Source organism: Drosophila virilis, chromosome 3, assembly GCF_030788295.1.
Source record: "Drosophila virilis strain 15010-1051.87 chromosome 3, Dvir_AGI_RSII-ME, whole genome shotgun sequence".
In the NCBI taxonomy this organism is placed as follows: domain Eukaryota; kingdom Metazoa; phylum Arthropoda; class Insecta; order Diptera; family Drosophilidae; genus Drosophila; species Drosophila virilis.
The window spans coordinates 9,524,937-9,536,219 of record NC_091545.1 but is presented as its reverse complement, the minus strand read 5'-3'; the positions used below and the strand labels follow the sequence as shown (position 1 = coordinate 9,536,219).

The following is an 11,283-nucleotide window of genomic DNA, read 5'->3' as shown; positions in this document are numbered from 1 at the left end:
TGCCGAGGGATGGCATATGCTAAATTTTAATAATTTCTGCATCTTCCAACACTTTGAATAAAAATTGTTGCTTTGATGGTGGCAGCAACAGCAGCAGCAGCAGCAGCAGCAGAACAGAGCGTAACTAACAATAAAACTTTTTAGTGTGAAGCGCCAAAAGAGACGACAAAAAATATGGACACATATGAAGTCATAAAGTCATATTAACACGTACGAGTGCGCACAGGATATTAATGTGCAGCACACGCGCACACACACACACACACACACACACACACACGAAATGCCGGAAGGGGGCACAGTTTTTTATGCGCCAAGTTGGCTGACTTCAATGTTAATATAATTTCAAATATTGCGGTTAATTTTTGTTACGTGTGGAAGGGAAGAGCGGAAATGAGCTCAAATTTTTGGCACAACAACAACAATAGTTGGCCAGCATTTATTTAATATACGAAATGCATTTCGAAAAACTAATTTCAGGCAATGGCCCCAAAGTAGGCACAAACTTTATGAATTTCGCCAAATGGCAACTGCCAGTTACCACAAGCGCACAGAAATTGCAATAAACAAAACGGATACGAAATTGTTTCTTCTCTTTTTTTTTTTTTTTATTTGCGGAGAGAGAACCGCAGCCTTTCGCTGGTCAGCGCCAGTGCGGGAGCAATGCAGACGCATTGGCCAATACAAAGCCACTTGACCCACCCTGGACTGGTGGTCGCTGGCGCGTTGGAGCCCTCCAATGATTTTGGTCAATTGGATGACACCGAGCCGCACCGACAAGAGTGCCAGTACACACACACACACACACACACACACACAAACACACATAGACTGTTGGCAGACACATGTGCATAACCACAACCGAACTCATCCGGCTGAAGCACCGCGGGGCCACTTATGGAGCATATGCGGCGGCAACTGGAACATGGACAGCGTTGATGACGTTACCGATGCCGCTGCCGATGCCAACCAATCGCCATGGCAATAAATTGCAGTGCGTCCAGAGCGCTTGCCAGCGGCATCCAACTCGAGTTGAAATTGGTCAAAAGTTTAACATATTTGCGTGTGTGCGGAGAGGGCTTTTCGGTTGGAATTGGAGACTAGGGTGTGTGAGTGACTAGGGGGCACATGCTGCTCCCGGCTGCCGTCGTTGGCCTTTTTGGCGCATTTTTGGATAAATAAACGAGCGGCTGCATATTCGAGTGCTATCCGCGGGCACATCCTGCTTGTTGGCGCTCTTATGGCCACCGCTTATGAGTTTCACTTTGTCAAGTGCCGCCCACAGCTGCCATTTGCAGTTATTGCAGTTGCAGAAAAAGTTAATATATGTAGGTAAACAAGCAATAAACAGTTAATATTTAAAATTATAAAAGTAAAAGATTTCACTATTCATCATATGACAACAAACTAAAAAGTAATTTAACAAGCTTAAAATAATAAATATATAAATATAACAAATAACAACAGCATTTTTTCAACGTTTTGTTCGCACAATACTATTATATATATATATATATATATATATATAAATTTACAGCTATTTTAAATTATACATTCAACTTTTGACTTCATTTATATATTTGCACTAAGTTATTTGCTAATAGATTCAACTAACCTAAACTTGTGCTAAAAGATTTCATTATGACTGCGCCTCTATTTTGTAAGGAACGTTTTACATAAAGGCCTTAAGGCGAAAGGCAGCGCCTAAGATCTAACAATATTCGAACATGGTATAAAGAGTAGCGTATTGAATATTCGACTACTGAGTTAAATAACTAACTATATGCTATAAAGGCCACACACAACCGTGGTAAAGCATTGGGACAGTTTTTAAGCTGCTTTGGTATAGTTAACAAGACTAGCATTTCAGAGTTTTAACTATCACTGATAGAATTATATAAATATATATATATATAGTTATATATATATTTAGTTAGCAATAAACTAAATAGCTGCACGTAGATTATGGTTCCATAATAACTAAAATTCGGGTATATCCATAGCACTTTTACTTTTACTGTATGGCACAGACAGCGGAGGCGCCCGTGTATTGATTATTTAGACGACGACGCATGCCCTCCAAGTAGATGTCACGACTAAACAAGCCAGCGGCCAGTGGTATGCTATAAAATAGATAACATAAGTAAATGATACTTATAGATAGACAAATGATAAATAACATGTAAACTCTAATTGTCAGCTACGTACGCATCAGTGCCAGCACGTATGAGTGTGCGAAACAAGGCCCAGACTGGCTTGTGATCGGACGTGGTAATTGACGGCACAGAGTCGTAAAGCAGGCACTGCACATAAGGCTGCGTGGGCGTGGAGACACCCGGCACAGTGCTCTGCCGGCGTATGACCAGTCCCTGCATCTGGCGATACTTGTAGAGAATGCGATCCGTATATGCCGGCGCGCGCTGTTTAGAAGACGTATCAAAGTTCTGACTGCCAGGATCATACTGAAAATAGGCACGTATTTATAATTAAAATATTAATATGCAATGTCTAGTACTCACCTTATAGGTGGGAGGAAACGTAATGTTTGCCTCCATGAAGCCACGAAAAGCAGCGCCATCGGCCAGCACCGATGAGAGCTGATCCGTGTGCATGTAGCCATGTGGCAAATGCGAGGGTAGCGGAAATTTTGTGTTCTGTATCCACTCAAGTAGTTTCTCTCGTGGCTCGCCCAGTCGAAAGTTAAGATCACCACACCAGAACACATTGTCGAAATTCTGCGTAACATCCTTGTTTTTGTGCCGTGCGTTGGGCAGATTCCTGGGCAGATCCAGAGCATTTATAATGCGCTTGACATCCGAGACACGCTCTTTCACCTTTTGCTGGTGTGCGGTCAAATGGGATGTTACAAAAAGCATGGATGTGCCAAAGAGGCAGAAAGATATGGCCACCGCGCCCTTGGTACGAAACGCAGAGCCCGTGCGCACCGACATCGAAGCGTCCTCCGGCGCCGAACAGTACCAAATGAGATCGCGCCGCATGTAGACGGCCAGATGAAGTGTGCCAAGTGTGGTCGAGTGGAAGAGCACATGCGAAGGGCCCAGGGTCTCTTGCAGCGTCACTTCCCACTCAAATCGATCTGGGCTGGACTCCTGGGTGCCCATAACAACCAGGTCAGGCACATGCTCCATATTTGAAGGTAACACAAAGTCATTCATTTGTCTGGAAATGTAAATGGCAAACTTCATATGAGAAAACACAGTCTGTTAAGTTTCGAACTCACTTGGGCGGCGCGTGGCCATTCATGTTCCAGGTGCCCACGAATATGGTGACCTCTTTTTGGGGCAATACGCGACTTAGCTCGCTCGGCCCTAGCAACGAGGATGAACCCATTCGCCCATCAAGATAGCTGCGCTCGCGTGCCTTATCCGCCGGGATGAGATTCAGCGCCTGCGCAGCCATCAGTGCTTGGCGTGCCAGATTAGAGCTGGATCCTTGGCGATTCAATGACATGTTCTCATGCGACATGAACCGCACACCAGGCGCCTCCTGTATAACCGCATCAAGCGAGTCCGGCTGCGTGGCAATGTTGGGCGACGACATGTGCTGTGGTGTTGTGGCGCGCTTCAGCGTTTCCGCGCTCTCTTCGGAGTTGAGCGGTGGCTGCTCCTGGCCAGGCGGAAACAACTTGAGGCGCAGCCGCGACCGGCACGCGGACACAGCGATGGGACGTATCGGCGCCCGATGCACCGTGTCGCTCTTGTTGAACGAATTGGACGGCGAGTACTGCGAATGATGAGTGGAGTTGCTGGCGCGGGTACCGCATTGGGCAAAGAATGTTTTGCCCGCCACTGGAGATTCGGGTGCGCTGGCACACTCGCTCGACGGACGCGGGCGCTGTGCAGATGGCAGCTGAAAGGAGGCGGCTCCTTCGCTTGAATGCGAGTGCATCGAGCCCGAGTTGTCCATCATGCTCCAGCTGAGCGACAGATTGTCGCGCCGGAGCACGTTGCTAGCGTTGACCACGGCGTCGGGTATAGAATTGTAGCGCACGGTAACTGGCGGCGTCATTGGCTTCTTCTCTGCCTTGCAGCACAGGCTAAACTGATGACTGAATCTGTTGTGGTTAGGCGAACGCTTCTTGGGCGACTTGCGACGCATTATCACATCCGCGCCGCCATCACTCTGCGAGCCGGCCTCGCTGCTGTAGCGGTGCGTGTGCGCTTTACTCTTGGACGTGGGATTACCGCGTCTATGGAAGCTTATTAGGCCGCTGTGCGATTTGTCAAGCAGCTGCGTGGCATTGCAGTTGTTGGCGTTGGCGTTGGCGGGCAACGTTTGACTCTTATGATTGTTGAGCGGTTCCGCCGAGCACTTGGCGAAAGTGACATCATATTGGCCGCATACAGACATTGGTCGTCGCTGCACATTTGGAGATTCCGGGGTGACGGGATGCGGCTCCACCTTGCTCGGCCGCTTGCTCAGCAGCCCAAAAAGCGTGCTGCTGCCCGACTTCTGTGCGGAGCGTGGACTGCTCGTCATGCGCTCCTCGCTGCCGGTCACGCTCTGCTGCTGCATGTCGCACAAATGTTGAGTGTAATTAGCGAGGCAAATTAGTTTCTATTTGTGTGAACTTTAGCTGCAGCTGTTGTAAGCCCGTCTTGCCAGCACTTGGGAGCAGTCATTTAGTGTAATACTGTGCCTTATCAGCTATCACATGTTTCCTTTAATTGTGCTTACACTGGGAGAATTTCTAGCCTCGTGTGCGTGAACTTGACTACAATGTGGACAGATTGCGACCGAGATTCCATATGTGATGTACAGCTGCTGGTGTGCTCAGCCCATGTTGAGCTCTGGACAGCGTTGTGCTTTTGCCTGCAAATGTGAATACTTTCAAAAGAGATCTTTAATATTTAACAAAGCACGCAACTCACCTGTCACCACCGCTGTGATTCAGACCTGGGCGAAGCGGGTAATAAAAAAAACTACAATCTGCAGGAACAACGGAGCTGCGGTTGGGTAAAAAAAAAAATCAATATATAAAACTGTAAGCACATATCGCAATAAAGGGAAGTCGCGGCGCAGCACTTAAATCCACCCTCTCCCCATGTTGGCGTTGCCCACAGCAATGCTGTGGCGCCAACAGAAGGCAAGGAAGTTGCCCGAGGGAGGGCGGCATTAAAAGGGGGCAAAAGTAAAATGAAAAAAAAACTATATAACGACGACGTAACGACATTGGCATCTGTAAAGCATGCCGATACCGCGGCTGTGACGTCCGCCCACGCACAAAGAAAGCACATGAAGAAAAAAAAAACAACAGCAAAAACAACAACAAGAACGTTGGCGACATCACTTGATTTGTGCGCCGGTGCGCTCTTATGCTGGGATTTATAATTAGCAGCCCATTGTTGCCGCCAAACGTACGCCAATGTGTTTTGCCTTGAATGCGGCTATGGGGCGTCTGGTAAAGTCTCGGCAAATGGCAAAATAAAACAACAACGGCAGCACGCAACACACTTTTTTCGTCGAACTGATTTCAAGTTCAGGTTCAGGAAAACTGTAACATTGACACTTTTTTGACGACCTTGTACCTTTTAGCGCATATTATGCTTTTTCCTGTGTCATGACCCGCGAACGCTAACTCAAAACTAAATATTGTTTATTCACTGAAGTTACTCGATACACCGACACTCAGCTACTCGATTCAGTCAAACGATAGCTTATGTTATCGTATACGATAACTCCAACGCAGCTATCGGTGTTAACATAGCTCTGCTAATCGTACAGACAATGTTAAAATAGTGTTATTTTGAAAAGTGATAGCGACACATCGCACACTTTGCATATTGCGTCACTGCTTAGCATAAGAAAGGAATTTAGTATTATTTTAATGCATACTAACTGTTCACACTAAGCATTGTGTGGGTTTTGATTCATGTTTTCATACACAAACGAAAAGTAAACAAGTCGAACAGCTGATTGCAGGGTGAATGGACTGATTTCTTATAGAATATGGGCACCTCTTTCAACAATTTATAAATATATCGATATATTGCTACTGAACATATGACACTTTCGATACTAAGACCATATCGCCACGATAAAAGCATATCGAACACTTATAATACCTGCATTCGTATTTTGCACATTCGGCGGGCTGAACCTAGACAATTTCGCCATGGCTGCCCAGACAATACTCTTTGATTTCACTTTGGATGCTGGAAAAACAGCAACTGCAATACAACGCCAGGAAGTGGCTCGTATTGTTCGCAACGAGCTGGAACATGTGTTCTCCCAACTGGAGCTCGCCTATTCCATGGAGTCCATGGATAATGGATACTTTTCGGTGCTGCACGAGAATAAGGAGACAATTATCACATGCCGCATCTTTCAGCAGGGTTTGTTAACCATCAATGTGGAGTATTATTTGGCAGACGGCAAGGAGCCTATCATGTCCTTTGATGTATGTATGTATGTATAAAATGCACACTAAAATTATATTTTTAAAACAACTTATGCACAAACATATATGTACATAATTCTGGCACTTACACGTGTGAAAGTAAACTCACGCACACAGACACACACACAGACACACACTAAGAATATGAGCTGTTAAAAGCTTTTAATGTCGAGGGGGGGGTAAAAGGGTTTACAGCGGCAAGTGAAATTGATTTTTCTCTTGCGTCTGTATGTGTGTGTGCGGCCCTTTGGCGGGGGTGTGTCACATGCACTTGACCGTTTTTTTTTGTTTGCCGTTAAAATCGCTGGCATTGTTTTTACGCTCCTAAAAGTTGGGTGGGTGGCGGCGGGCGCATTGCACTCGAGCTTGGCAGCCTGGCAGTCTGCATGTGTCCAAGACCTTCAAAATTGGATATGTGTGCGTATGAATTTACTTGCGACTATTATATCACAACGCGTCTCTGCTTAATACCCTTACGGAGAGCACTATTATGTTTACATACTGTTTGTACAGCAAAGCGTGGTTATTATTTATGCGAGCTTAATAAATTAATAGAAGATTAACTTAAAAGTAAGCTAACTATTTTATTCTATATTTTATATCAATGTTTGACAAATCATTGTCAACGTTCGTGTTAAATTTAACAAACCTTTTCATGCGCCAGAACTTAGGTCAGGGTATGCGCGCTTCGACCCGGCAGCATTCATGCTCTCTATCTCGCTCTGCGCTTCCTCTCTTTCGTAGAAGCACGTGGGTGCAGCTTTGAGTAAATGTTTTATTGATTCTTGAAATGATTTCTGCGCCAAAACAGATGCAATTCTCTATAAAGTTGGCTATTTAAACAGACGTATATGTGTATGGGAAGCGTTATCAGTCGCATATCGCACCTGGTCTGGCCGGCAGTTTACGCATTTTGGCTTAGACGGCAATTCACAAGTTTGCACTGTATACGATATAAATTTGTATAAAATATATGAACACATGCATTGGGAATACTTTCCATTTTCGTAAGAATTTACAAACTGAACTATAAATAGTAGTTTGCGGGGCTGGCTATATATATATATATACATATATATATTCCTCACGCTAACAAGAGTTGCTTGAATAGTTTGTGGCCGAGAAAACTTTCTCAAAAACGCGCTGAGAAACCTCACCTGCTTAAGCAAATTATGTATTTGTTTTCATTTTGTTTGTTCGCTTTCATTTGCCTAATTTATTGACTCGAAACACAGCATTTACATTTGCAATTTGTGCTTGTTACCCAGTCAGGAACTTGTTATAAGCCTAAATAAAAAGACAATTACAATTGCAGACCATGCGTACAATGGAGCTTATACTGCGTCAAAAGTTAGATTCCGATCGATCCAAGTATTTACCGCCGATAAAACGTGGTGGATATATTGACATATACATGACTAGCTCAGGTTGGTCGAATACATTATTTAAACAAAATAAAACTTAAAACAAAAAAAAAAATTAATTTAGTTTTTGCTAGTTCTATATGCAACATATAATGCAGTATATCAAGAGTTATGCAATCCTTGTATTTACTCGTATATCTTCCTATGCCGAATTCTCTCTTCAAAATCAATTGCCAAAAACTTGCAACTCAAGCAGTGCAAAAACCAAAAAATTAATTATACACTTTTTACATCCAATTGTAATTGAATTCAATTCGACAATATATAAACTCATATTCATCAACTATTTGGTTGCACGGGCCCTAGCCAAAATATGGCTCTATAAATTCGCAAACGGCTTGTCAATCGCATACACCAAAACCCAGAGCGTTTTTTTTTTTTCAATATACATTGTAGTCCATGTAATATAACTCGGTTAGCTAGCTAGCTTACCTCTAGAAATTGCCAACTAATTCCGGCAGTTCTTGCATGCTTGTTACGTCGTGCTAGAAATCCAATCAAAAAGATAATAATAACAAAAACAGCGTATTATTTATATTAATTTAAAGAATTCTCAATTATTTTTGATTTATTTTTTATAAACTCTTTTTTATTTTCATATCCATGAATACACAACTGAAACCCACACGATGTCTTTGGTCTATCTACTATTCATCATCATCATCATCATCAACATTAATTGCCATGAACCAAATTTCTTGAATTATACAACAAACCAAAAAAAATATAAAAACCAAATTAAATTGTACGTACGCCCTATGCACATGTGTCACCTGCCCCGCTCGTTCGTTCGCTCTCATGGTACCAACAACAACAACAACAACAACTTTTACTACTACTATGTAAAACAACAACTCCACCTACCACCACGTACATTATAACCACCCAACTGAGCAGACTGGCAGACGTTTGGAAAATGCCATAGCCACTAAATTGAATGCCCTTTCGGGTCAAAAGATACCAACATTGAAGCGTGGCGATGTCGCTAGGTATTATCCATCTGCAGGTAACGTATACCGTAATACTCTACTACTATCATATTGAAAAACTATAGAAGCTATATCATATATCTCATAAGTAGTTGAGCAACTTAAGCACTGCGTACAAATACATTATAAAAGGCACAGAGCATGATGCATACTTACATTTAAAATTCGAAATATATTATTTACGTTCAATATGTTTTCGTTTGATCTTAACTTTACTTTGGAGTTAATTCCATGTTCTTTGATAAACTGTTAATTTACGTTTAAACATTTGTCTGCATGCATGTAATTATATGTATATATAAGCCCTAGAGTATTGTAATTGGCAATAGCTATAGAACTATAAACTTGTATAATATATTTAATGCCTGTACTCTTCGCAGATGAGCGCATTATTGAGTACGACATTGATACCCTAGTCTATGAGGCGCGTTCCCCGTTTCAGAAGATTCAAATCATGCACTCCAAGACGCTGGGCAATATGCTGATTCTAGACGAATTGCAGAGTAAGTCGAGCAACAGGCACGCACACATGCGCCCAGTTGCACGTAAATTTGCAACCCCTGCAATGCCACCATGATAAAATTAGGGTCAAGGCCTAATTGGTGCATGGCACGTGTCTGTTGTTGCTGCTGAAATAATAAAAATCAATTTCGTGTACTAAAATCTTTGACTGTTTACAGATATTGCCGAGTCGGATTTGATCTACACAGAAACCCTGATGGGCCGTGGCATTGAGAACTACGAGGGCAAGGAAATATGTATTCTAGGAGGCGGTGATGGCGCATTACTCTATGAGCTGCTTAAGGAGAATCCAAAGCATGTGGTCATGCTCGAAATAGATGAGCTTGTCATGCAGGCCTGCAACAAGTATTTGAATACCATTTGTGGTGATGTCTTGGAGAAGCGCAAGACAGATCAGTATGAGATCATAGTGGGCGATTGTGTGGACTATATGAAAAAGTTTATTGCCGAGGGGCGCAAGTTTGACTATGTGTTTGGCGATCTAACTGACATACCCATTTCGGATGCACCGATTGGCGAGTGCTGGGATTTTATACGCACCATCTTTGAGCATTCGTTCCAGCTGCTCAAGCCAGATGGCAAATACTTGACTCATGGCAACGGCACTAGCTGCTTGGAATCGCTGCAGTTGTTTGAGGATCAGCTACGTTTGCTAAAGCCCAAGGTTAAGTTTACCACAACAAAGGCGTTTGTGCCGTCGTTCATGGAAGAATGGCTCTTCTATCAAGTAACTTTCGCTTGACCAGCTCAAACGGAAGCTGAAACACAATTAAAGCTAACGAGTAGTACGAACTCAACAACAGCACTAACAACAACGAACACATCGTGTCTCCACAACGCTATCTCCAGCACACAACACGTTCTCACACCCGCAACACAAATCGATCAAATCGAGCTCAATAACAAGGAGCCGCTGATACTGCACAGCTACACCGTGATATTGCATGCTGCTAAATCTGAGCAGTTGCCACAGAATCTACACAAGCGTGTGCCACGTCGTCAGAGGCGTGTGCACTATCACCATGCCCTGGTTTCCTAGTGGAGGCTATTCAAATGTAACCAAAAAGACAAACGAACTAATTAGCATCACCGACATCACACAAAAACAACAAAGAAACAACAAACAGACTTCCAAGGGCTGTAACTAGCATCTGATAACCAAACCAAATATTTAAAGTCCAATTGATATAATTTAAGTTAGGATTTAGTTGTGTTTTACGTTCATTGATTTTAAAACTAAAACTAAGTCAGGCTCAGGCAGAGGCAGAGGCGAGAACAACATATGTTTTGTACTTAATTGTGCTTATTTAACATTATATTTAATATCTAGTACTTTCTTAAACATACATAATATACTTATATGCTTACTTATATATATATATATATATACTTAGAATTCATGTATTTAATTTTCAAGTAGGCACTCAAAAGTGTGTGGATGCGAAATTTAGTGTTAGGAGTATAGCAGATAGCTGATGTTACTTGATACGTTTGAAAAAAAAACTATAATAAAAAGTCGTACTCAGAATAAACAATTGTTTTATTCCGTTATTTGCTATTGCAAAAAAAGAATGAGGTTGCAAGATTTAAAAAAAAGTACTTAAATGATTTAACCTAATTAAACCTAGCCCAAAAGTGTCATTAACTTTGGGCTAGATTATTCCATTTAACTATATTTTTATAGATCCCATTTTTGGATAGAGATCAAATATAGCCCGCATCTTGTATATGAAAATATGTATGAATTAACAAATTTTCAGCACAACGGGCAATTGTAAATAAACAGTTGAATGTGCACTTACCTTTGACACAAACTTTGGCAGGACGTTGGTTGGGAAATTTGGGGAACCGTGAATCACACAATCGATCAGTTTCTTTTTTGAATTTCAGTTTAAAACTGCACAACACTTTTGCATTACCGCGCGCG

The 11,283-nt window shown here is 42.5% G+C and overlaps 2 protein-coding genes across 4 annotated transcripts; one reads left to right on the top strand and one right to left on the bottom strand.

The window, feature by feature from the left end:
* Positions 1-1,478: 1,478 nt before the first annotated feature.
* INPP5E (Inositol-3-phosphate synthase) lies at positions 1,479-5,661 on the bottom strand. Of its 2 annotated transcripts, none has more exons than XM_015176205.3 (6): positions 5,550-5,661; positions 4,893-4,967; positions 3,242-4,833; positions 2,520-3,180; positions 2,209-2,462; positions 1,479-2,123 (listed from the first exon to the last, which is right to left on the bottom strand). In XM_015176205.3, exons 3-6 carry the CDS (start codon positions 4,534-4,536, stop codon positions 2,015-2,017), a joined length of 2,319 nt encoding a protein of 772 aa, XP_015031691.1. In that variant the 5' UTR covers positions 4,537-4,833; positions 4,893-4,967; positions 5,550-5,661; the 3' UTR covers positions 1,479-2,014. The 2 variants fall into 2 exon arrangements, with proteins under 2 accessions (XP_015031691.1, XP_070064027.1); XM_070207926.1 differs by lacking the exon at positions 5,550-5,661 and adding an exon at positions 5,383-5,505.
* A 409-nt stretch (positions 5,662-6,070) lies between these two features.
* Sms (spermine synthase) lies at positions 6,071-10,888 on the top strand. 2 transcript variants are annotated; one of them, XM_015175347.3, is made up of 4 exons: positions 6,071-6,421; positions 8,743-8,851; positions 9,215-9,337; positions 9,515-10,888. In XM_015175347.3, the coding sequence occupies exons 1-4, from the start codon at positions 6,137-6,139 to the stop codon at positions 10,096-10,098; spliced, it is 1,101 nt and encodes a 366-aa protein (XP_015030833.1). In that variant the 5' UTR covers positions 6,071-6,136; the 3' UTR covers positions 10,099-10,888. The 2 variants fall into 2 exon arrangements, with proteins under 2 accessions (XP_015030833.1, XP_002046909.1); XM_002046873.4 differs by lacking the exon at positions 8,743-8,851 and adding an exon at positions 7,737-7,848 and having other exon boundaries at positions 6,074-6,421.
* Positions 10,889-11,283: the final 395 nt, after the last annotated feature.

Excerpts from the sequence above, each read along its gene's own strand:
- INPP5E (XM_015176205.3), bottom strand. The coding sequence starts at position 4,536 with ATGCAGCAGCAGAGCGTGACCGGCAGCGAGGAGCGCATGACGAGCAGT. Across the intron at positions 3,181-3,241 it reads AATGGCCACGCGCCGCCCAA|ACAAATGAATGACTTTGTGT; the intron begins GTGAGTTCGAAA and ends TTACATTTCCAG. Across the intron at positions 2,463-2,519 it reads CGTTTCCTCCCACCTATAAG|TATGATCCTGGCAGTCAGAA; the intron begins GTGAGTACTAGA and ends GCCTATTTTCAG.
- Sms (XM_002046873.4), top strand. The coding sequence starts at position 6,137 with ATGGCTGCCCAGACAATACTCTTTGATTTCACTTTGGATGCTGGAAAA. Across the intron at positions 6,422-7,736 it reads AGCCTATCATGTCCTTTGAT|ACCATGCGTACAATGGAGCT; the intron begins GTATGTATGTAT and ends TTACAATTGCAG. Across the intron at positions 9,338-9,514 it reads GATTCTAGACGAATTGCAGA|ATATTGCCGAGTCGGATTTG; the intron begins GTAAGTCGAGCA and ends GACTGTTTACAG.